We start from the raw sequence: 26,947 nt of genomic DNA, 5'->3' as shown, positions 1-26,947 counted from the left end.
ATAACAGACTTAGAAAAGGCTTAGGAAAACAACTACAAAAATTGTAATAGAATACTTTTCCTTTTGGAAAAGAATAAAACAATTGTATCTCTTTGTCTGGAAAGACAAAGGCTAAGAAGGATTGTAATCCAAGTTTATGAAACAAGCTGGGAAGGAAAGCTCTTATTAAGTAGGACTGGGGCCCCTCCCTCAACTATGAGGACAAATAAAGTAAACTAGTCCTTTGTGAAAGGAGTGAAACACATGAGGAATTTACTAATAAAAGTGCTAGAACCTCATATGTGGATAACACTTTATCTTTTTCCAAAGAACATTTATTCCCATTATCGCATTTTATTGTCATCCCACCCAAGTTGGGTGGGTAGGACAGAGATCATTATCCCAGGAGAACATTTGATCCATGGAAAGATTAGGTAATTTAACCAGCGGTCCCTGTACTTCTGGATTTGCTTTTTCCACAACTTGAGAAGTGGTTCAGGTTATGCCTCTCCCTGTAAATAGTTCAGGTTTTTAGGCAAAGTTAATGGGTGGAGATTTACACCTTTTTTAAAAAAATTGAAGTATAGTTAGTTTACAATGTTCTGTTAGTTTCACCTGTACAGCAAAGTGATTCAGTTATACATAAATATATATCTATTTTTCAGATTCTTTTCCCTTATAGGTTATTACAAAATATTGAGCATAGTTCCCTGTGCTATACAGTAGGTCCTTGTTAGTTATCTATTTTATATATAGTAGTGTGTATCTATTAATCCCAAAATCCTAATTTATCCCTCCCCCTCCTTTCCTCTTTGGTAACCATGTTTGTTTTCTATGTCTGTGAGTCCATTTCTGTTTTGTAAACAAGATCGCTTGTATCATATTTGAGATTACACGTATAAGCGATATCATGATATTTGTCTTTCTCTGTCTGACTTACTTCACTCAGTATGATCATCTCTAGGTCCATCCATGTTGCTGTGAATGGCATTAGTTCATTCTTTCTTATGACTGAGTATATTCCATTGTATATATATGTACCACATCTTCTTTTTTAAAAATAATGTAGGATTGATTTTATTTTATTTATTTTTTGTTTTTGGCCACGCCACATGGCTCATGGGATCTTAGTTCCGCAACCAGGGACTGAACCTGCGCCCTTCGCAGTGAAAGCATGGAGTCCTAACCACTGGACTGCCAGGGAATTCCCAGTACCACATCTTCTTAATTCAGTTGTCTGTTGATGGGCACTTAGGTTGCTTCCATGTCTTGGCTACTGTAAATAATGCTGCTGTGAACATTGGGGTACATGTATATTTTCGAATTATGGGGTTTTTTTAAGCTAGAAAAACACAAATGGACATGATTAACATGAAGTTTGGGATGATGGCTACCATCTGGGGAAGGAGTGGTAACCAAGTACTTCAGCAGTATCCATATTTCATTTTAAAATTGAAAATATGTACCTGAAGAAACTGTGATCAAATGCTAAGCTTTGACAAAGCTAGGAGACATGTTATTTATTCTGTTTTTCCCTGCACTTGAAAATATTTTACAAATCAAAAAGAAGAAAATCAGAAATGTTCATGGGACTCCCCTAACTTTCTGAGACTAGAGTCAAAGAGATTAGGCTCTAAATCTTTCCCAAATGGTCCCTGGGTGCCACTCTGAGAAACAAAATAATGAGCTGGTTAGAACATTGATCTGGCTCAATGTGGCATTTCTTAAATTCTTAGGGAATTGGACTGGTGCTAACATCTCAGTAACGCTGACCCAATGCTTCTCTTAGATCATAAGGAGAATTAAGAAATCTTAAATACATGGAAACACTTTGTCTAAAGCAGAGGTCACAAGTGGGATCTACAGTCCAGAGCTAGCCCACAGATGTGTTTTGCTTGACCAGCACACTTTTTAAAACCAAGGCAACATTTTAAAAGATCAGGTGATTTTACATGAAAAGAAAAGAAATCCAGATTCCGACTTTTCTTGAAAGTTCAGAAGAATGAGGGCTTACATTCCCATGAGGCAGCCATCAGTTAAATGCTTGAAGGGGAGTCAAAGCTGCCCCCATTAGGTGGGGCGTGTCCTCCCAAGACCCTCACCGTCCCCACCACTCTCCACTGCTCCCCAACACTTAGGCCAAGGATCACTTGCCATCATGCCCATCCTGCTGATTTTCTTATAGTCAGGGGAGAGTTCTGTATACCCACATCTCTATCAAACGTAGAAAACTGGAAAGACGAAAGCTCTGTGACTTTTCTTGTACCTGCCTACCTTCTCTGTCTAGCCTGTAGGCGTTTTTACTTCCATTCCCCTAAAAAACTAGTTCCCACTTTTAATGGCCTTTAGCTCTTTAGGGGAAAAAATAATGAGTCCTAGTGACCTAGAAACATGCCAGACAGATTTATTATCTGCTTCTTGGTCCCTTCTTCCCCCAACTTGTTTTCCCTCCTCTGGTTTTAGCTGAAACATCTGTTTTTTCTTTCCTACCAACTTCACAGTTTTGGTAGAAAAAGGTATACTGTGTGATCATGTTATCTTTTTAATGCTTTCAGAATTAAAATTTTCAATAGACCAATAAAGCCATTTTTAATATGGGAACTATCACTGTTTAAGGTTCCATAGTTAACTGTTGGCATAGGAAAATAGCAGGGATGTGCTTTAGCCCAGGCCATTTATATATTTAAATCATTCACCTTACCCCATCATAAAACAATGGCGTCTAGAAACAACCCTGCACATTTAATGAGTTGTGTTTGCTTGTCGTTATCACTCGTCAAACCATGAATTGTGGCAGTTCACACGGAGGTGTGTCGCTCTATGAAGCCAGGTGTGTGTGAATGCCACATATCTGGGACTTCCTTAAAGGATGATGACGACAAAATTTATTATTGAATTTCTGGTTTTGTGAGTTTTTCTGGACATGATGAACAGCCTCGATGAAAATGTTAATGCTTGATAGTATGAAATATTGAATAATCAAACGCTAAGATATTTGAATCAGGAAAGGCAAAGCTTTGTTGTAAAGTTTAACGTGTACGTGAAGTAATCCAGGCTCTCTGTGTGATTTTGGTAAAGTCATTCCGATTAGTGGGACATTTTCTCCCTCGTGACCTTTTTTCACACATGTGATTTGGGAATATGTGAGTTGAAGCCTGTAGAATGATTTAAATTCCTGGCTATGGCTCTGTCTAGTCCCAGTAACCTAGCACATACCCCCTCAAAGGACCATTCGTGGAGCCTTGATTTTTAACTCCACCAGAATTGCAAACATGGTGGATCTTGCAGGATTCCCAAAGAGTGCCACTTCTCCTGACACCGAGCGGTGTCTCGGTCACTGCTGAGCTGTCCGAGCATCCCCACCCCTGCAAGAGCGAATGGCAGATGTCCCCAGTCCCAGCCTGGAGCTCTGGTGCTGGGACAGCTTTTCTTGGCAGCCCCAAGATTCAGCTGTGGCCTGGACCTTCCCTGTCCTCAAGCCAGCCCAGTCAGCAGTGCCCCCATGCCAGCTACTGGACTTAATTACGGTCACTTCATAACATCCCTGTCAGGCTTCCACCTCCCAGGACAATTTTAAATGATATTGAAGTCAGGCTTCTTGCTTAAGAGGGGCGTGGGGAACAGTGTGTGATGTGATGGGTGGAGGGGAACTGATGTGTGATGGGTGGAGGGGAACTGATGTCTCTAAGCCAGCATTAACATTTTATGTCTTGAAGTGTAGAACAAGCAGTTGACCTCTGTCTCAGTCCGTGACGACTGCTCTAACCAAATACCATAGACTGGATGGCTTAGTGACTTATAAACAACAGATGTTTATCAGGTAATTATTTCTCACAGCTCTGGAGGCTGAAAAGTCCAAGATCGAGGCTCCAGGAGATTCGGTGTGTGGTGAGGACCCACTTTCTGGTTCATAGGTGGCTGTCTTGTCACTGCGTCCTCATATGGAGAAAGGGGCAAGGGAACCCTCTGAGGCCCCTTTTATGAGGGGCTGATCCCATTCATGAGGGCTCCACCCTCATGACCTAATCACCTCCCAAAGCCCCACCTCCTAATACCATCACCTTGGGTGTTAGGTTTCAACCTATACATTTTGGAAGGACACGGAAGTTCAGCCTATCGCAACCTCTGTATTCTTACCTTAGCTTTGGAATTCAGATGTGATTACAGATAGGGAGATGGAAAATGCAAGAGTAAAGGAAACACGTTGGGGCTGAGGTGATCACAAATTAAAATTGTAGCTCATGCCATTTGCTCGACAGCCCTGCTAACTAGTCCGAGGAGCTATTATTAGCTGCATTTTACATCTGAGAAAAAAGAGGGTAAAGGGCTTGTTCAAGTTCAAGCTCATCTGTGACAAACACCCAGGTGTTTCCCCCCAAGTCCAAATCCAGGGCTCTTTCTCTTCTCGTGCTCACCCTCTGAAGCCCTGCTTTGGGCATCTTGGTATGATTCTTTAGCCTTAAACTTCATGACATTCCTATGAAATAATTGTTCTGATAACTAAGAATCAACACGATTTGCATTTTAGGCACCAAAGGCCTGAAACCCAAAGAAGTGGGGAGCTTCAGCTTAAAACAAAACTGAGTCCTTCCAGCTATAGGACAAGACATGGTCCCAGCCACTGCTCTCAAGCTGGAGATGCATAATTATGAGTTGCTTTTTGCAGAATAGTGTTTGGTAGTTTCCCAGTGAAATATCAATGGTGCGATCATAGTGGCTGTAGAAGCAGGATGAGGCAGTGTTGTTGGCTGACATGAATCATTGCACAGCCATAAAAGAGAAGAAGGAGTTTTTCGCTTGCCTCGTTGGAGTGCAGCGACGCGGCAGAGGGAAGAGGTATATGACTCCTGTGCTCCATCATCTGTGTCTACGCAGGGAGTCCGAGGTCAGAGGTAGCACTGAACACCAGTGTGACTGTCGGCTTCTGAAGACAGACACGCCTGCAGCCCACTCACCTCGACCTGGGCTCGAGCTACTTGAATCACTTCAGCCCCTAAGAGGGCAGGAGACAGGCTTCAGTGTCTGTTAGCATCTCCCCTAAGAGGCCGGATGAAGCAAGATATGAGATTACAGAAAATGAGACATATCCTGACTCCAAGCAGACATCATTTCTGTGTCTCAGTCTTGAGAACGTCAACGTCACAGCCGGGACTCAGCCTAGACGCAGCTTAAGAGCGTGGTCCCTGAGCAGACTGCCTGCCTTTGCATCCGGGCCCTGCTGCTTAGGGTCTGTGTGGCCCTAAGCACGTTGTTTAACCTTTTTGCTCCTCAGCTTTATCATCCTTGATATGAAAATAATAAATAGTAGCACCTGCTATGGAAGGCTATTGTCCGGGTTCAATGAGTTGCTACACGGGAAGCACTTAGAAGTGGGAGTAAAGTAGAAAATCCGTGAGAGTAAAAGTATGAAATCAGTGTTTCCTCTTCCTCTCTGCCCACCTTACAGCCTTGGAAGCGGTCTGAGCCACTTTGATCACTTAAAATGAGGCACCCACTAAAGTCTCTTCCAGCTTGAGGCTTCGCTGGTTCCGTGTCAGTGACTCCAGGTCTCCAGGAGTGGGGAGGGGCCGCGCCAGCATCCTCAGGGAGCTTGTTAGAAATGCAAATTCTCTGGTCCTTCCCGGGTCTTACTTAAATCAGCATCTCAGGGTGGACCCAGAAGTCTAGGATTTAACATGTGCTCCAGGTGATTTTTAACGTTGGAGAAGCCTTGTCTCAGAACCTTCTCCTTACTGAGAAACGTGAAGCCACATTCAGGAACCTCACATCCGGGAACCCCGCCCGTGGTGCTACCGTGGTCACAGTACCTGCAGGGACCAAGTGTCTTCTTTGTTCCCTTTGACGTGTGGGCCGGTTGGAAGCAGAGCATTTGGAGGGACTTTTTAGTTCCTTGGTACAACCAGCTCAGTCAATGAAGAAAAGAGAGATATTTAGAATGAGAGGAGAGTCCTGGCTGGGGCAATTATGATGCAAGGGGCTGAGTTTTAGTCCCCAGTTTGTAGATTATTTGACCTTAGATCAGATTTTCACCTCCCATCCTGTACTGCGGTCCAAATAAGTCTGTAAACTGGAGGCTGCAGCTTTGTGATTCGGGACCTTGGAGGATGGCCTCCAGCTGCATTTTTTTTTTTTTTTTAATTTGAGTCCAGCTAGGCTCATAAGGGAACTCTGAGAAGTCATTCTTTGACATAAAAAGACTATTAGGCAATAAAAATTGGTCAACAGTGTTTGCTGAGTTTTCCCAAAATTCAAGCTATTACCGTAAGTAATCACTGCAGTTTTCTAAAGAGGAAAGAGTAATAAGGGAGTGGACTTTGGCATCAACCTCGAACTCTCTCCCCACTCCTGCGTCTCATTTCATGTATTTTCTCCAGGCTCTTTCCCCCTGTGTGATCAACCAACACAAATATAAAACACAACATTTCTAAAATGCACTTCTTTGATCTTCTATAGGACATATTTCTTGTTAGTTACTCCTTGAGTAACAGTGAAACCATTACTTTTCCAGTTTTCTTCCCAGGCTGAAAACTGTGAGTCAACTCACAGCCTTCTGATGCATTACAACATCTCTTGGTTCTGCTTCTTAAGAGTCCTTCTATTTTAAAGACACAGCCCAGTTCAGGTTCTTACCACCCCATGGCCGGGGGGGTTCAGCAGCCTTTTGGCCGTACCCTTGATGGACCAACCTATTCCCCACCTATCCAACAATGCACATACTTCCATTGCCATGGCAACACCTCTCAAAGACTCCTTTCTTATCATGTCCTTCATGCCTTTGACAAAGAACTTGCTCTACCGTCATTTTGTCTATTCCGTCAAATCCAAACATCTCTGCCCAGCCTCCAAGCTATTGGCTAAATCTGCCTCCCATTTCATCAAGAGAAGTCTTCATATTCGTTTTCATTCCAGAAAATCCACGTGCCATTTTCATCACTCCACTTACTTCTTCCCACCTCCAGTGCACCGCGCATACCACCTTCCCCGTGCTACCCACAACACACTTCGCCCATCCCATGTTTTTCTTCCTCCTTTCCTCCCATTTGTCCTCATCTCCTGTGGCAGAGCTCTTATTAAGCATTGCCTCTCGTCCCCGCTGTCTTTATAGGTCCTGCTACTGCTATATCCACACTCACGCCTACCTTGCTCTGCAGATTTCCCTAAGCAATTTTCATATGTAAATTCTCATCTGGTTAGTTTACTGCTGAAGATCAGAGGCAGCAGAGAATTTTCCATTTCTTTTGTTAATGCTACACTTTGGGGGATCAGTCCAGAGAGTTGAGGTCAATAGAATGAATGCTCAGCATGAAGTGGGGGCTCACTACATGTTATCCACTGATGGCAAAAAGGTTGCTTGATCCTCTGAATACAACCAGGGGAGAAAAAGCAGTTAGGAATCCCCCTAACTGAAGCATATTTCAGGGAGCTCTAAGGAGACCCAATTAGAAACCATCTTTTCTGTTTTTATGTGAATGGTAAGAGCTCGTATGTGAAAAAAACACTGTGGTTTTTGGATGGCTGCACGCTTCTCTTCTGCTCTGAGTGCTTGCCTGGTTTGCATTACGATTTCCTTCCTTGTTGGAAAGCTACGTAGACTTTCTCCCTTTCTTTGGAAGAAGTAGGACCTGTTGGAAATGTGAGGCTCCAGGATGGAAATGCAATGGCCTTGGCTGTAGTGCTCTGTAGTGCATTTCTTGACAGGTCCTGAAAAGACGATTGAATTCTGGCCTGAGCTTTTTTTTTCCTGCAGTATTTGGATGGGTTTCAGCTTCCATGTTTGGCTGGATAATCGAAATAGGTTTTTTTTCCTTCCTCAGCAATCGTATGTACAATTTCATCCTTTACAGTTCAAATGGCGCACTTTACTACTACACAGATACTTTTGGATGTGATAGAATCATAGCTCTTTCACAAACAAACAACCCATCTTTTAAAATGACGTGGAAACAGGTGAAAATATAAACTGTTCGTACTATCCTGGTAGAAAAACTGGCAGGTATGTGGTGAGTTTGCTAGAGGATACGAACTTACATTGAAGATCTTTTTTTAATTAAACACGGGCATTTTGCAAACCAGAACTACAATGAGGTATCACCTCACACCGGTCAGAATGGTCGTCATCAAAAAATCTACAAACAATAAATGCTAGAGAGGGTGTGGAGAATAGGGAACCCTCTTGCACTGTCGGTGGGAATGTAAATTGATACAGCCACTATGGAGAAGAGTATGGAGGTTCCTTAAAAAACTAAAAATAGAACTACCATATGACCCAGCAATCCCACTCCTGGGCACATACCCTGAGAAAACCATAATTCAAGAAGACACATGCACCCCAATGTTCATTGCAGCAGTACTTACAATAGCCAGGACATGGAAGCTACCTAAATGTCCATCGACAGATGAATGGATAAAGAAGATGTGGCACATATATACCGTGGAGTATTATTCAGCCATAAAAAGGAACGAAACTGGGTCATTTGTAGAGACGTGGAGGGACCTAGAGTCTGTCATACAGAGTGAAGTTAGTCAAAAAGAGAAAAACAAATATCGTATATTAACGCATATATGTGGAATCTAGAAAAATGGTGCACATGAACCAATTTTCAGCACAGGAACAGAGACACAGACAGAAAACAAACATGTGGACACAGGGGAGGAAGGGGGGTGGGATGAACTGGGAGATTCGGATCCACATATATACACTACCATGTGTCAAATCGATAGCTAGTGGGAACCTGCTGTACAGCACAGGGAACTCTACTCAATGATCCGTGGTGACCTAAATGGGTGGGATGGGGGGGGTGGGAGGGAGGTCAAGAGGGAGGGGATACATGTAGACATATAGTTGATTCACTTCGTTGTACAGCAGAAACTAACACAGCATTGTAAAGCAACTTTACCCCAGTTTAAAAAAAAACAGGCATTTTGGAAGGACTTTTACTTAATTGGAAAACTTCTCCCCTCTTTTATTTCATACGATGAAAACATTCTATCTCGTCATCTCTGCAATGTCTGTGGCATGGTGCGAGTGTGGTGGGCTAGGAGTTTTGATGCTCTGTTTTGGTGCTTTCTGATAATCTTCAAAGGGCTGCTGGCCTTGGAATCTGCTCCGTCTCTAAAATTCTAGCTTTAGTGATCAGATAAACCTGCTTTTCTTTTTTTTTTTTTTTTCCTTTGTGATCAAGGAGGGGAGAAGCTGAAATGTGTGAAATTTTATTCTGCAAAATATTTGAGATGGCAGAATCCCAAATGTTGCATTTTGTTCTAGAAACGAGAGCTCGTCAAATGATAGACTCCTTCAGGCTAAGGCAGAGAAATCAACAAGGCAGGGGGAACAGAGCCCCTGAGTGACGTGACATCGGCGGGTGATCGTGCGGTGCTGTCTGCTAACAACGCTGGCATTGTGCCTTCCAGGGTCCCTGCAAGTCATGAACAAAACCAGAAAGATTATGGAGCGCGAGGGGGCCACCTTCACCAACGCCTTCGTGACGACGCCCATGTGCTGCCCGTCCCGCTCGTCTATGCTCACGGGCAAGTACGTGCACAACCACAACACCTACACCAACAATGAGAACTGCTCCTCGCCCCCCTGGCAGGCAGTGCACGAGCCGCGGACTTTTGCTGTCTATCTGAACAGCACTGGCTACAGAACAGGTAAAGGGGGAGCTTTCCAGCCCGTGAACCTCTGGTAGTGCACCTCTGGAAGACGCACTGCATGGTGAAATATATGAAGTTCCAATCAGTCCCTAAGCGGAAGGAGCCGAGGCTTGTGTCTCTCAGCATCCTCTACTTTTCCCTCTGGTTAACGTCCCAGAGAGAGGTCCCTTAGAGAAAAGTCAGTGATTCTCAGCAGACACGTTAAGTGTTGTCCCCATCAGAGCAACCGGCAACTGGAATTTTCCAGGAGAACCTGCAACAGAAGAGTTTTCATCCCATGAACGTGCTTACCTCAACCCTCCAAACCTCCAGGCATCGCAGCCCAGCTTGAGGCTTGTCTTAATTGTTGGCAGATTCTTGCCCATTGGGTGAGAAATCATCAAGAGCTTTGAAATTGCTTAGCACCTACCCCAGGATCTGGGACACGATAGATTATCAAAATTATTTACTGAATTCGGACGTAACTGAAAGAAATCATCCAACGAGGTGTACCTTATTAATTCATCTGTTTATTTACTCATAATTAATAGCATTGGGAGTTTCTTTAGCTTAGTTTTGGTGACTTTTAGATCTCAAGTGTTTGCCCCCATCTCCCAGGAAAGGAGGGCATCCCAATTGCTACATCTTCTATCACTGTTTAACCTACATAGATGAGCGGTTTGGTTAGTTGGTCTTTTGCAAACTGGGGACCTCCTTCCAGAGAGGTCATGAACATCATACCAGTGTAAGAAAGAAGCAAGGCTCCTTCCTGTCAGGTTGCCCCCAAAACCTTTATTCTCCTAGCGTTTATATGCTCTCCTTGGGTTTTCTGAGCATTTCTTTATGAAAAGAAACAAAGATATTGATTGAGGGGCTGTGATGAAAAATAATTTTTTCAGAACCAACAAGACGTATTCATAAGAATTAAGGGTGTCATAATTAAAACTTGTTGAAAAAGATTTTCAGGTCTGCAGATTTTCTATTCTGAAGATTTAAAAGGAAAGGATATCAGATAAATGTATTCTCTCAAATCTCTTTTAAAAATGAAATTAACCTTTTCCACTGGACTTAGGAAATATGTGGCCATTTGCTTCTTTGCAGAGCGCCTTGTGCGCACTTAATACTTGTTATTTATGGATGAAAATATTGATTGTGGATATGATAGCACTGACATCCACAGGCATTCAAGAGCTCCACTCACAGAAGAAACTCCTCCCATGAGCCTCAAGGGTGTTTGCTTACGCTTCAGAAAGAAACTAGGTTACTCAAAGTGCCTTATCCTGAGTGTGTTTTCCCACATAAGTGATTTAAGTTTATAGCACCTTTCACCTGCGAGCGCTAAAGCAATTTGCAAATCTATCAAACATCCCTGTAGGGTTCATAAACAGCAAATGTACTTAGCTCCATTTTATAACTGATGTGGGAATTTCAAATACTGTGTGATGACCAGCTCAGAAGCAAAATCAGAAATGGTCCCCTGATGCCTGATTCCTGATTTTGACCACCAAATTCTGTTTCGTTTGTGGGAAGCATTGTATGAAATCAGTGCCTTTCAACTCCCAGGCTCCCTTATAATTTAATTCCTAGTAGCAGACATAGAGAGACGGAGAGAGTTGGAACTTAGGGAATTAGAACTCTCACTGTATCCAGACCGGTGTGGACGGTGTCCATCCTAGGAAATGGAGATGCTGGTGACACAGAGAACCCTGCCCAGAACTTAGAACTGTCGATTAGGACTTGCTAATTCATTTCAGGGCTAAATCAAGAAAGGGCAAAAAGAAGATAATAAGTTCTGGAGAGATGGTGAACAGCAGTGTGGCTATAGTTGACAGTATTATATTGTGTACTTGAAATTTGCTAAAAGGCTAGATCTTGAATGTTCTCACCACAAAGAAAAAACTAGAAACTAGCAAAGATGTGAAGTGATGGATATGTTGATTGGCTTGGCAGTGGTTAATATTTCACAATGTCTATGTATAGCAGACCATCAGGCTGTAAACCTTACAATTTTTTTTTAAGATATTTTTATTTTTTTATTTATTTTTGGCCACATCGGGTCTTAGCTGCGGCTCACAGGCTTCTCTCTAGTTGTGACGCGCAGGCTCCAGGGTGCGTGGGCTCTGTAGTTGTGGCGCCCGGGTTCCAGAGCACGACGGCTCTGTAGTTCGCGGCATGCAGGCTCTCTGGTTGAGGCACCCGAGCTGAGTAGTTGTGGTGCGCGGGCTTAGATGCTCCGCGGCATGTGGGATCTTAGTTCCCCGACCAGGGATCGAACCCGCGTCCCCTGCATTGGAAGGCGGATTCTTTGCCACTGGACCACCAGGGAAGTCCCACCTTACAATTTTTTTTTAAGTTAACATCTTTATTGGGGTATAATTGCTTACAATTTTTGATTGTCAATTATATCTCAGTAAAGCTGGGCAGCGGGGAAGAAAGGGGAAAAAAGGGAAATTGATTTTTGATGCTTGCCTCCTCTGTACCAGGCACTTTAGCTAAGTTTTCTCACCTAATTCTTCCAGAAACTTTGAAAGGATTTGCCCATATTGCCAGTGAAGAAACCGAAACTCAGGAGGGTTTATCTGAGGTCACAAGCTAGTCAGTGACAGACTGAATCCAGCACACCTGACTCCAACATCTTTCCTCTTTCTTTATTTCTTTCTTTATCTTATTTCTTTACATATATTTCTATCATGCTTCATTCCGAAGTGCCTGGCAGAGACACGTAAAACACAATAAGATACAGAGCAGTAAGGACACTGTCGAATGGAAACGAAGGGTAGAGCCAGTTAAAATCAAGGCAAAGGTTAATATGCAAACTGCAGGCATACCACGGAGTTGTAGAGAAAGGCTGCATATTTGGAGCTATCTTCCAGATGGCAAAAGCAAAAATGGAAATGCCATCCATTACACAGCTCACTGGGTCACCAAGAAAAAATAAATCTTGCTTCTAAGAAGTGGAGTGTACTCTGGTACTTGTTTCAATTACCCTATGTTGCGTCCACCCTACAAGAGCTCGAATAAAACTCAGAGATAATTAGTTTTTCAATTCCTTTGTTCTCAGACGAACAAATTTAGACCTACAAGATTACAGTGACTTGCTGAAGTGACACATCTGATGTTCTAACAGGAAGAGTGGGCAACAGGACTTTGGTCTTCAGGCCTCTTTCCAGTATGCTACCCTAACCTGATGGGTTAGGTCTGGGATGAAGCTGCAGACCATCAGGCTTTCCCGGCGACAACTGTCAGTCCTTTGGTGCTGCCCCGTAGGCCTGCTTCAATCAGTTGTCTTCTTCAGGGAGAGGAGATTTGCTCCTGGAAACTAACTCAGATTCTGAAGGCAACCTTCTTCCCAGGGGTCTAGACACTTAGGTAATAATGGAATTTATAGTGAGTCATCCTGTAAAGTAAAAGGAATTCTTTAAGGGAAACGGGACTTTTCCAAACACTTAGGGCTCGTCCAAACACTTAGCTATGAATAGAAAACGGATGATATACACTCAGGAAAATAAATTTTGATGTGCCCATTAGTAAATCAGAAAAATTAAAAATTGGAAGACTAAAATGGCAGTGATAATGAGCTACATAATTTAAATTCATCTTTGATGGGAAAATACTGACATGTCTCAGACAATTAGGAAGTAGAGATGTCTCTGTGACAATAATTATCGATCCAACCAGGGACAGAGACCCATTTGAAAATCCACAAATAAGCACATCAGGATGACAGACATCTTAGGAAGTTAAGAGAATTGGTGAGTAGGTATTAAACCAGCATATTTATGAGCCACTAAACTAGTTGGGGAGGTGGGAGAAGCCAATATATAACGATTTTAATGTTTTCCTAATAATGAATACGTTATTTGGAACATTTAACTGAGAACCTAAGAAAAATAATGACGGAAACTGAACTATGTATTATACATAAATATCCATCTAGAGAAAAGCACAAAGCAGCAATCAGTTTTATGAAGAACAACTCAGAGAAGACAAATTACTAAGAGGCTTATTTTGGGAGGCATCCAGAATACATGGATTTAAATGAATTGAATTGATCCAATATTGTATTTACCATTGTGTGACATGATTTTTCTTTTTCAGAACCAAGGCGTATTTTTGGACTGGCTGTAACTTAAATTTTTCTAACTTTACTCATGGAAAATATGACTCTACAACAGCTTAAATGTTTAAGAAGGGAAAATACAGTAACGTGTCTATTGCATTTTATGTTCTAAGTATAGTGGGAATGATACTGGATTATCTATCATAAAAAGGAAAATTCTGCCTATCTGCTCAAAAAAGTTTTAGTTTAAATTTCTTGTGAGGGTATAGAATTGAATGTAAAACCTGGCATAAATGTTAAGGTAAGAGTAATAATCCATGTTTTTTTTTAACATCTTTATTGGAGTATAATTGCTTTACAATGATGTGTTAGTTTCTGCTGTATAACAAAGTGAATCAGCTATACATATACATGTATCGCCGTATCTCCTCCCTCTTGCATCTCCCTCCCACCCTCCCTATCCCACCCCTCTAGGTGGACACAAAGCACAGAGCTGATCTCCCTGTGCTATGCGGCTGCTTCCCACTAGCTATCCATTTTACATTTGGTAGTATATAATAATCCATATTTGAGAGGTAGCATCAAGTGTTAGAAAAAACCCCTGAACCGAATGGTGGAGAACTGGAGTCACATCCTTACTCTGCCTTAAACTTGTTTTGAGAACTTGTCCAGCCCAGTTTTCCAACCTATATAATGCAGAGATGTTTTTCCTGTCCAAAACTATTATATATTGTAATTTTTACTATAATCACTATAATCATATTAATTCCTTTAAAAATGGTAGTGTTCAAATTATAATCATAATACAGGATATGTAAAATCACATGTGAATTAAATTTTAGTCCTACTAATTCTTCTTCATATCACTGGGGTGAAAGGGCCAATATTTAACAGAGACCGACAATAAAAATTTTTGGAGGGAATTCTTTTTGTAACAAAACGATGTAGACAAATTAATCAATTTTCTAGTTTCGTGTCTTTTTACATTACAAAATTTATTTATGTTACTTATAGCAAGTATATTTATTTATTCTCTAATATGAGATGTTTTAAAATGTAGAGTTCACTAAAAGTGAGACAAAGTAATATTCTTATCTTTATGAATTATGGTATTATCGATTTTTGATAAGTACACAAACATAAGGTATAGCATACCATAGTATGCTATTTATTGAGCCACACTATGCTTAGAACTATACTAGACATTGGTGTATGAAGAGCTATAAAGTAAGATTCCTGTCTTTGCTACACTTACAATCTAGTTGGGGAAGCCAGACTCATGTGTACGAGGTCACCTAAGAGTATACCATAATTTTAACTTGGTTCAAAATTATGTAAATTTTTAGTTACTACCAGTGAAGTCCTGCCACCCCAAATCTAATAATACATGGAGTAAAAGCTCATTTAGTATATCATTTGTTATATTCGATAAGATTTGACTTCCCTACAGCATCAGAAATCTTTTGTCTATGTGGGCACTATTGCCGACCTAAAAATAAATGCTTTTGCCTCAAATGGCTCAAGGGAGTTTTTCTAAGTATTATGTAACAGGTAGTCCCGGACAGAAGTAGCATGGCCTAAAGTCAACAATCATTATAATCAGGTCTTCCTGATCTTTCTCCCTGTCACCCAACAACCCCCTGCCACCTTCTTAAACAGCTGTGAAGGGAAGTGTTTAATGGCCCAGAGAAAAGAATGATACAGAAGGAGGGGTAGGTGGTGTGTTAGTGACATATTCAGACAGCTAGTTAAGCTGGGTTGAATTGCCAGTGGCAAAGGATAGAAAAACTTCAAACCACACCCAATATAATGGCAACACGGGCGAGAAAATGTAGTTCATCTTAGGGAGGGAGAAAGAGATTTAATACATCTGGAGGAAAATAATTAGAAGCCCAGATAATCAGTTGCAGAGCACTGCCGGGAAGCGTAATGTTGAAAGAGGCCAGGGGTGATTACAAATGAGCCTCGGTCTTAGGAGGCAACCAGAAAGGCCGAGTAACTTGAAGCTGACAACGCTGGGTGCTGCCTCATGACGCACGAGGTCCCCCGTCTCTCTTGGAACCGGTGTGATGGGTGAGGCAACATCTGGAATACTGAATACATTTTTTACACCCCATTAACACAAAGACACCGAAAACCTGGAGGGAGTTCTAAATCACATAACAAGCCCTATTAAGAGACTTCAAGGAATAGTTTATAAGGGGAGGATTAAGAGAAAGGGCAATAGCCATGGCAATGGGTAGAAAACAGTCCTAAATAATCTAACGGGTAAAACAATGAGGGAAGGGCAGGAATGACTTGTTATGGCTTCCCTGAGAGGAAAAAAAAAAACAGAGAGAGAACAAAACTAAAAGTAGCAGGAAAAGAAAAAATCTAAAAACTAATTAAGCACGAAAATGTCAGCCAGTTGGGAGAGAAATTTGTTGCCACAAAGTAAATCAGGTTGGGGAAGCAAACTGTGTAACCTCTCAGGCAATGTTTTCAGATGCACAAGTGCAGAGCTCTAGAACAGGATTTCCTTGCATTGCAGGAGGGTAAATTATTTAAAATCAGAGCACAGATCGTTGAAAGGCTAATGATCATAGCCATGGTCATCATAAAACTGGCAGTGACAGCATTTAATAAGCCCTCGTTATGTGCCAGGTACTGTTTTCAGTGCTTTACATATGTATTCATTCTTTTTGGTCCTCACAACCATCGTACTACTATTCCTGTTATCATCTTCATGTTTTTCCAGAAGGGGAATTGAAGGTAGACAGAGGTTAAGTAACTTGCCTCCGGCAGGATAGCTAACAAATAACAGAGCCAGGATTTGAATCCAGGCAAGCTGGCTCCAGGTTTTATATTGCAAACCACTATGATCTTTTACAAAAAGAGAGAAAAGTGGGGAAAAAAACCCTGGGGAGAGGAGCAGGCCAGGAGAAAGAGCTGGGCTTGAGGTTATTAAGTGAAAGGCTTCTGGAAACAGTCCCATTCTGAAGTCATGCTGGTGGGGTGTGGCTTTGGTCCGCCGCCTGTGACTCTTAAATCACGTTGCCTTTTGTCGGAAAGGAAAATCATCTTGTGGTTCAATGTGAAAAGGTGGTTAGTCTCTGAAGACGAGAACCCCTCATTAGAAGAATTTCTACTGCTCGGAGCCAGCTCAGAGGGAAACCCTGAGTCATAGCTGACATGAGACCCTCTGACATTTTGTCCCACACCCGTCCATCTGCTCAGGGACCCTGGCAGAATCCTCAAGCAGTGGGTGTTTGGCTAATTGACCACCTGATTGATTTACTCATTTGCAGATTCAACATATAAATATTCATTCAACAAATAAACATTGCTGTGTTTCTCAGACTTGAGTCAGCCCTTCAAAGAAAGTAAATCCAATGGGAAGTGTCAACTTTTCTAACTCTGAAGCTCTCCTCTATGAAAATATTTAGACCAAATCAGCTTTTTTAAAAAAAAAATCATAGCTCAATTGAAAACACAACATTTAACAAGTCCAGAACAGGTACCATCCCCAGAAGGCATGGGGCTCCATGAAGTCCAGTTCAAGAAACAAAAATTCATGCAGCCCCTAGACTACATGCAAGGATGAGGGAAGGGAGGTCCACAGATGAGGTCGAGGCAGTGTTTGCCCTCAAAACCCTTACAGTTTAAGGGAGGTTAGGCTTCTTCGTGAACATAACTATACCACCAGGAAGAAAGGGAAGACAGCTTCAGAGCCACAGAAGTAAAGTGCTGTGGGATCGGGGCGAAGACTGGAATTGAAATGGCTTCTGCTCTGGGCTGATTCATACAGAGAGTGGCAGAGACAGTAGCACAGGCAAAGGTGGAGAGGTGGAAACCAGAACAAGTAGAGGCAACACGTTGACTGGAGAGAGGGACGATTCACAGAGACGTGCAAGATGGGGTCGGAGGCAAGGAAGGGCTTGGATGGCAAGGTGTCAAACTCAATGTGCTTCTGCAGGCGAGGGGGGGCCATCCAAGATCATGAGAAGGTGATGTGACCCGAGCTGGTCTTCAGGAAGCTGACAGTGAGAATGGAAAGACCCTGGAGCCTGCATAGGAAAGCCGGTCAGGAGACAGTGGGCCTCCATGAGGGGTGTCAAGTAATCAGGAAACAGGGACAGATCCCAGAGCTCCGACCCCACTGTTGCACAGCGGCCTTTCTTGGGTGTGACCATGCCAAAATTACAAATCTGAAGGCCTTCCAGTGGCCTTTTCAACGAGCAGTGGAGTTTTTGTAGCACATATACCTCTATTTTACTATAATTCTATGAAAGTTAGTCGTCTAGGTTGTAACTCCATGTTGCTAGAATTTTTGATTATCAGTAATAAACACATTTGCAAAATACATATAATGCAAACACCGATGACATAAAATACATGTGACATAAAAACTCTGACCGCGTCCCATATAAACGGAGTTTACTACGGTTCCTTGGCTGGGAAAATGTGTACTGTCCTGATAGGCAAAAACAAAGACAAGTTTTTCAATAGCGTTTTTGAAATTCGCAACTCTCAAACAGTTAGAAAACTTATTTTAACACAAAGACAACTTTCAGTATTCCAAATTTCATACTGGCTACTTCTCTGATTGTTATGTCAACTTAACAAAAAGGTACATTCTGCTTTTATCGCTTGCACTCAGAGTATCATGATCATGGTGGCGATTTTACGGAACTATAATCTGTGTACTTGGGCACTACTTTTATTTATTCAAAAGGAAAATGTATATGTGTCACTTTGCTAAAGGATCAAAGTATTACATCAATGTTATTCTGGCATCCACTGTTACCAGGTTAACTTTTGTTTCACTGCCTTTTTTTAAGTCATAATTTCACGTTGATGCATTTAGTTATGCTTAATCATTTCATATGAGAAAATCCTTTTTTCCCATTGCAGCCTTTTTTGGAAAATACCTCAATGAATATAATGGCAGCTACATCCCTCCTGGGTGGCGAGAATGGCTTGGATTAATCAAGAATTCTCGTTTCTATAATTACACTGTTTGTCGCAATGGCATCAAAGAAAAGCATGGATTTGATTATGCGAAGGTAATTTTCAGGCACTTTTACACTGCATCAATTTACTTTGTGCATAATGGGGGAAAGCCATTTTCAGTGTGTTAGCCCATATACTAGATTGGCTTTCTACATTCTCACAGTATTAGAATGAGAAATTTTAAGGTAATTTTAAACTCCAGGCAAGAAAAAGGCTCTCAAGGAGCACTGACTTTGAATAGCGATTTTTTCCCCCATTAGGATGAAAGGCAATCAGCCTTTGATGAAAGTATTATCAGAAAAATCATAGATGCCTCTACTCTGTCTTGGGATAATTTTGGGGTTTTTCCTCCTCTAGAGGACTTATCCACATAATCATATGTTCATCTCATGCTGTTTTGCTTTTCACTGGGGTGAAAGTATATTCTGTCTGTGGCTTCCAATTTAGATGTAAGAATAACAGCAGACAAGTGCAATAATCAAAAGTTGAGAAACCACATTCTTTGCTTTTACTCCTGTCTGATCACACTTTGATATTGACAAGGACACCTGCCCCATGGCAGTTAGAGTCCACAAAAGTCTGTTAAGGCTGTCAGTCCTAGGATTTCCAAATCAGTTCATAGAAACTGAAAGGGACATGCCCCACAATTCAATCCTAGGATTTCCAAATCAGGTCATAGAAAATGAAATGGACATGTCCCATGGTTCTCTAACAAATGGATCCCAGATTACTTTGTAAAAGTCACACAGGTTTTGTGATTGCCAACTTAAAACTATTTCCAGATCGCAAGAGTGGAGGGGAAAATATCTTTGAATTTAGCCTGCTAATTAGTCTAAAATGTCTTCTTCCCTCCTAGCCATATCCATCTCTTCCTCATTTATCTAAAAGAAGCTGAGAATCTGCTCTATCTAGCACAGGTCACTATGAAACAGCTATTGGTAGAAGTCAGAAAGAGGAGACTTGATCTAACTTGGGCACATTGCTGTCTTTCCACTTGGCCTGATTTGAGCACAGGGGACTTGGGGTGAGGGTGTATGTCTCACTCTTTCATACCCTTCAGAAAACAACGCATGCAAATGAATGCGTATTAGCAATTCACAAACATTGCTAATAGGTTTCCAAACTCATCAAAGTTGAGAGCTGGCAGGGACCTTGGAGGCAGATTTGAGCACTGTCCTACCAAGTGCAGTAATTGTCACTGCTCATTTTTTATCTTGTGGGGATGCTTGTCATGCTTCTGTTCAAGCTATTAACCCTTCTTTCCCTGTTGTCCTAAGGAGAGCAAAGTAATCAAGATTCCTTCCAAAGACTAAATCAGCGTAACTTGCCCGTTATCACAGCTGATTAAGTGTCAAAGACAACTGTGTCAAAAAGAATATGTATCTTTTTTTAGGGAGGAAAGGAATGAAACAGACACTCCCATGGACGAAGGTGTTAGCCTGTGGACTTGTCCTAACAATGACATGTGACACAGATTTGGTCCCTTGGGCACTGCTTTTGCAGCTGTTCTGGTCCTTGAATCTACATGTGATTAGTCATGCCTAGAAGCCTCTGACGGTGCACATTGCCTAGACACTTTCTGAATAAACTTTATACTGGAGTTCCAGGCCAGTGATACACACTTAGAGGAAGCAGGTGTTTTAAGTTTTCATTTTTTCTTTTTTATTCCATTTCTTCCCCCTCTTCCCCTTATTGCTTTTGCATCAGCCCCTGGGACTGCCGGTTTAAGTTATTTTATTAACAAGTCAGGCTCTAATCCCAACAGCTGGGTAATTTTAGTTGTGCAATTAACAGTATAATCTGCTGGAGATCAACTGCTCCCCATACTGAGTGTTTCAAATAAATTAATTGATAAAATGTTGCCACTTTTCCCTGGGCACCCAGACTTTGGCCACGACTTTCATTAGCATTTATTGTGTAATTCTCACAGGTGAATTTTTAATTTAAGGAAAAGATCTTTTGTTTGTGCATTTATGCATGTGTGTGTATGCCTGTGTGTGTCTGTGTGTGTGTGTTCTGCAACTGTGAATTTGTAGTGGGCGTGGGTGTTTCCTGCCCTTGAAATAATTAAATTTTTTTTGTCAAAGAATTACATCAGCGAAACCTGAGAATGAAATATGTATCCGGTGTTTCATGTGCTGGAGCATTTGTATTGCCAGATCTGATCATTATCTTGGGCAAACGGGGACTTGACCCTTTTTTTTTTTTGGCTAATTCCTAAATTGCACATTATTTTTAAAAAAAGGTTTGTGCACGTTACCACTTTAGCAAACCCAGAAGGTAACTGGCAGCTGATTTTCTCTGTCTCCGGAAGATGTTTTGCCCCTTTGGGAAGTAGTTTCCCTTACTGCTTAAGATCTTACCTCCTCGTTCAGTGAGTTGCTTCTGAGGGAAAGCAGTATTCAAATGTGATCTGATGAATGTCACCTTTTGTAATTTTTGTTTTGTGTCAAATATATGTTTCAGGACTACTTCACAGACTTAATCACTAACGAGAGCATTAATTACTTCAAAATGTCTAAGAGAATGTATCCCCATAGGCCCATTATGATGGTGATCAGCCACGCGGCACCCCACGGCCCCGAGGACTCAGCCCCACAGTTTTCAAAACTGTACCCCAATGCTTCCCAACACATGTGAGTAATAACCTCAGCTCCGGGACCTGCCGAACGCGGGCCCCTCCTTTGCTCCCCATCTCGTTCCTCCCCTGCACCCCGTTTCCTTCCACGCGGCATCTCCACGAGACAGGAACACCGGCTTCTGCCCCGAGACTGCGGAACAGGAAGACCCTGAACTCAAGGGCTTGTCGAGGTGCTTTGTTTAGGAATCACATCAACATTTGTAAGCGGCTAAACGAAAAGAAAGAGAAGCATGCGGGGTGAATGGGGGGCGATTTTGATCAAGGGTTTCCTTCAGTTGTCTTAAATAATATTCACAAACGTGATCTAATAATAATAATGATCAAGCAGTGTGTTTCTCATAGCAGCTGGGTGGCAACCCCTGGTCTGGTTATAAAAACCCGGGTGGATTTCCTGGGCGTGGACTGTTGCAGCTTTGCCGCAGATGTGCAATTAGCATTGCTACAGAGGCAGCTGGAGTGGGCTTGCCCGAGAGACCTCCTCAGGTCAGGCTTTCAAATAACCTGATGTTTCTTTTTAAGAGGAGGGGGTGGGGAGGCACAGAGTAGAGGGCCGATGGCATACAGGGACAGGACAGAGAGCAGAGAGCTGTAATGTGCCTGTCGTTCTCACTAGCCAAAGTCGATACTTAGGCAGCGAAGGACGTGATTTTGATTTTCACTCTGTCCGCACACTCTCTTCTTATCCATTGCGATAAAGCACAGTCTTCTACGCAGAGCAGCTGGCTCTGTGTCTGCTGAAAGTTTGGCCACCAGAGAGGTAGGGAACAGGGTACTGGTGTGTTTCCTTCGTCACTAAACCTCCAGAATACACTCTTCATCTGTTTGTGCTTAAATATCCTCCCTTTTCATCCACGCTGATTTCTATCTATGATCCCAGACAGAAAAAAAAACAAACAAAAAAGATTCAGTGTACTTCCTTACGAAAAGAGGTAAGTAACTACGGAAGGCGTTCTAGTTGCTGGTCAAGACATATCCCTGGAAAACTTTTTCTTTTTATTCTTATTTTTTATCTTATTGTAACTAATAAACTGCTGGCTTCTGGTCAGTGGTACTTAGATCCTCTCTGTCGTATCAAGTGGCTTGGAAAGAAAGAAAGACAAGAACTGACAATATGTATGAAGCCAGGGTGGGTGTCCTACTGAGCATGCCCAGGAACTTGGAGGGTGAAAGTGTTTTGATGCATAAAATATTGTCGACAAAGAAGGTTGCTCCAGCATCTGGGGAATACGGTCTGGATGAGCCATTGTGCTTTGGAATCAACCCTGTGGATGGATATACAAGCCTCTGAAAACCTACCCTACATATAGCTATGCAACCTAAATTCATGAATGAAGCCCATGAGTGGTGAGTGGCTCTCCATTACCAATCACTTGCAAATTTAGTAACCAGCTGGTTCAGTGAGAGAAAAAGGTTTTTGCAGGCTTCTTCCATGCCCTGGGACCCATCTTTCTCTTTTCTTTTGAGTCAGAAATCGCTCCCTTTGTTGCGTTAACAGAATCTCAGCCTAAGGTGATTTTCCACAACTGTAAACTTCACTGATGTTTTCCCAAGTTTGAGGACAAGGGGTTGACAAAATGTGTTTTATGGCTCCTTAGAAGTCAGCCTGCCTTTGAAGCTTCAGGGCAAGGTCCTGAGCCTACAGGAAAATCAGCCACAGGTCAAGAGGTTCTGACAGCTCAGTGGCATGCACAGACAGCAGTGCAGGACCAGAGGAATCTGCAAAGTTCTCGGGGCCTCAACAATAGCTTTTTTAAAAAAAAAAAAGCATCTCTGATTCCAGCAATTTAAAATTCTATTAGTTCCACAAATATTTATGGAGCGCCACCTGTGACATTGTACAACACAGCAGGGATATAGGCACAAGGAAGACACAATTGCTAACCCTGGAGACCCAATGAACTAGGACAGAGGTTGGCACAGAGGGGCCAAATCCAGATTGCCACCAGTTTTTATAAATAAAGTTTTATTGAAACACAGCCATGCTCATACAGTTAGGTATTGTCTATGGCTGCTTTTGCAATACAACAGTGGAGTTGCGTAGTTGCCGCAGATACCGTATGGCCCACAGTGCGTAAACTATTTACTGTATGATTCTTTACAGATAAGTTTGTCCTGGTCCCCTGCTCTAGGGGGTAGTGTCCAAATAGCCTTATCAGCTGCAGGCCCAGAAGCGCTAGAGCAGGGATCCCAGGGGCTGTGGAAGTTTGGAGGAGGAAGCATGCACATCTTTTAGAGGAACCAGGAAAACTTCGGGGCCCAGGAGGCATTCAAAGTGGGCCGCAAAGGATGGGCAAAATTTCTGCGTCTGATATGCAGAGATTGGGTAGATGAATTCAGGAAGAGAATATGGCATAGAGACGTGGTTGCCATGTAAATGAGGCCATCTAAGATGTGACCTAGGAAAGCAATAAGGGACAAAGCTAGAAAGAGAAATTCACAGAATATTGGGAATTTGTGTGATTTGTATGTAACCATAAGCAGAGAGTCACTGGAGGCCATTTAGTAAAGGTAGAATGACATCATATGTGAGTTGATCATTTTCTCATGCAAAGTTTCCATTATTCCTCTTTAATGCAAATGAACCACCTGTGCGCCTTAGTAGTGATTCTACTAAGTGAAATCTGCACATGGCAGAGTGAAAAGTCCTCAGGCCTTGGAGCCAGACAAGTGTGGGTTCCTATCTCAGCTGTCCTCACTGAGCCTGTGGGCCCTTTCTTTAAGCTCTCAGAACCTGCATTGTCTCATCTGTAAAATGGGAGTCATAACTAGCACCTTGACGTGGTGTCATGAGTGACAATTAAAAGGGGCCCCACCTTGGGCCTGGGACACAGAAGCCACTTCATAGATGCTAATTCTCATTGATCCTTTCTGTTAAGACAAACCATAAAAAACTGTTCTTTCTGGATTGGATCTTTTTTGACCTACAAAAAGTGCTGCTTCGTTTGGTTCAACTTAACGTTCGGGGAAAGCAGCTAGAGAAAGGACGAGTTGATACTTGTCCGTGGTGCCTTGACAAGTCTGTTGACTAGCTAAGACCCGCATTGATGAGGCTCTCACACCTGGCTTTTCTAAAAACACAGACAGAAGCAGCAGCCCGGGCTGTGTTATCTTTGCCAAGTGCGAAATGTGCTATAGGCAAGTGCCAGTTTGGAGAACACTCTTGGCCACAGAAGATGAAAATTCACACAGTGGGATGAGTGATTCAGCTTCTGTTTGCTGCTGAGCTTGGGGCTTTGTGTACCTAGAATGGGGAGATCCGCTGTGTCTCCTGCAGACCTTAGAATCCTTGAATTCAGGGCATCTTTGTTGTAAAAGTCTCCCTGGCTGCCGCTGGAGGAAAGGGCTGGAGAGAGTCCGTGTGCGTCTCTTGTCACTGTGAGTGACTGCCCAGGTTCACAGCTCAGTCCGCACACAAAAGGAGTGAGACAAATTGAAGGCAAGCTTTCCATTGTGGCGCTCGGAGCTCCTCAATGGCTGGTTTCCTTAGCGAGAACAACAGCAAGGCATTCAAGCAAAGGGATGCAAGAAGTTAAGTGCTTTGCAGAGATATTCGGCAGGCCCTAGGAAAGCAGAACGAGAAGCTGCAGGCTCTCCCCTTTCGGCGGGGGGATGCAAGCCATGTGAGCGCTTTCCTTGAGGTCACCTTCCTTGGTGGTCAAGCATTTTCCAGATGCCTTTCATCCGCCTTGGGTTAGAGCTATCTGACCCCCTCAGCCTGCAGCGAATGTATCAGGTTTCCATGGTGTTCGCCGTTCCAACAAAGGAAGGAAGCCAGTCCAATATTGCGGCTAGAGGTTATGCCAGCCGGTTAAGAATGAGAACAGATTACAGACGGACGGAAGACGCTGTTTGATCAGACAGTGGCTCAGCCACTCCTGGCCTCTGAGAGTTCTGAGGGAGCCTCTGTCATGATAATCACCTATAATCACCGTTACCATAGAGCCCTTCACTATGGCTGCGACCCTACTGCACTTCCCAGTAAATTCTCTCCCCCGTATCCTCACAGTAATGCTATAGCCTCATCCTCACTTGGCATCGCTTTTCTCTCCTGGCCTCAGTGATGTGATAATATGCACCTGTGGACAAAAACCTTTATGAGAAAGGAGATTCCATTTATCTTCCCGATGATTCTATGAAGAGCTCAGACTCCCTGAATACTTTCCTACCAACTGTGCATCTATGAACTTAAAAATTTTTTTTGTTCCAATTCAACAGTTCTTTCTTTCCGTACCTGGAAATGTGTATGACTGTACACGCACACACACGCACACACGCACACACGCACACTCATGCACACACACACAGAGGTTCATGTGAAATCTAAAATTTCGGTAGAACAATCCACATGCACTAAGTTGCAGGAATTGTTCTGACAGTGGAGTTTGGGATGGACATGGCATGTCAAAGGGAAAACTCCGTCTGTGTGAGCCTCAGAACAGTTTTCGAAACACCTTTGTTATCTAAAGTTGGAAAGAAATGTCTTGCTTTAAAAAGAATGTGCACGTTGTCCCTCATTTCTTCCACAAATACATAAAAGGATATGCTTTCGAAGATGAGAGAGTTTTAAATCCCCCATAAACATTTGTGATTGGGGCAGAATTCATTGCTCCCTTTCCTATATTCCCACTCTCTTCTTCTCTCTATGTTTACTACATATCCCATTGCACTGGCTGTTTACCCAGATCCCCGAAGTGCAATTGCACAAGTCCAGGGGGCCGTATTCACACTCAGTATCACGTGAATGGTGGCCTGCTGCTAGGCAAGGTCGCCCTTTCCCAAAGGCAGGACCCAGCGGTCCATCTCTACCTCTCGTTGTCTGGTGAGCACAGCTCCTGTTGCCCTAGTTGTACAATACATTTTTGTTTAGCAAATGAGTAAACATGTTAACCCCACCAACTAGCTGACATTAAGACACTATTTTAACTAGTATGAAAATAGTTGGACAATCAGTTTTATAAATTAAATGGGTACCTAGAGATAGTATAATCCCATAAATTTTTAGATTAAAAAAATGAATACCCAAAGTTTATTTTTTTTAAAAAAGACCCAAATAGCTTTGCCCAGGTCACATAAATAGATAGGGACAAAACTGGAGCCCAAACTCGACTCTCTTGGACCCTAGATCTTTCCCCTACACCGGGCTTGTTCAGTACCCATCACAGTCACAATTAATAGGAGAAGAGTTCCCTATGTATGTCTTTGCACAATTAGAATTGGAGTTTGCAGCATCATTGGAAGACTCTTTAAATTAGTTTTATGATATGCCTTTTTATTTTAAAGTTTTATGATATATCTATAATCAAGATCATTTGGTATTATCCTGCATGTGTTCAAATATTACCCACCTAAAGACATTTGAACTCAAATGGGGAAGATCTCCAAGAAGTCAATTAAATTAAATAAGTTTAATTTTAGTGAAAGCTGAGATGGTGTGGCCTGGGAGATTAAGTCTAGAATTTCCAATATAATGCTTTGAGTGTGTGCGTCTTAAATCTGTACAACTAACTTATTCTGGGAATCGAGACCTATTTTTCAGTGAGTGATTATCCTGCTACCAATAAGGATATTAAGAGTTAGGATTTTTGTTGTCATATGAGACTAAAGAGCAAATGAAGAAAACATGTTCAAATACAAAACGCTCA

At 42.3% G+C, this 26,947-nt stretch overlaps 1 protein-coding gene across 1 annotated transcript in view; it reads left to right on the top strand.

Annotated features, from left to right (window-relative positions):
* SULF1 (sulfatase 1) overlaps positions 1-26,947 on the top strand; it is a 161,585-nt gene that overhangs the window by 93,751 nt on the left and 40,887 nt on the right. Inside the window, exons 5-7 of the mRNA XM_029223225.1 lie at positions 9,391-9,630; positions 18,566-18,717; positions 21,131-21,300. Of these exons, the coding sequence (XP_029079058.1) occupies positions 9,391-9,630; positions 18,566-18,717; positions 21,131-21,300 (562 nt within the window). The remainder of the gene's footprint in view (positions 1-9,390; positions 9,631-18,565; positions 18,718-21,130; positions 21,301-26,947) is intronic.

Source organism: Monodon monoceros, unplaced genomic scaffold (genome assembly GCF_005190385.1).
Source record: "Monodon monoceros isolate NGI ecotype Baffin Bay Population unplaced genomic scaffold, NGI_Narwhal_1 Super_Scaffold_14, whole genome shotgun sequence".
NCBI classification, from domain to species: domain Eukaryota; kingdom Metazoa; phylum Chordata; class Mammalia; order Artiodactyla; family Monodontidae; genus Monodon; species Monodon monoceros.
Note: the sequence above shows the minus strand (reverse complement) of the source record. Positions and strands in the feature narration are given on the sequence as shown.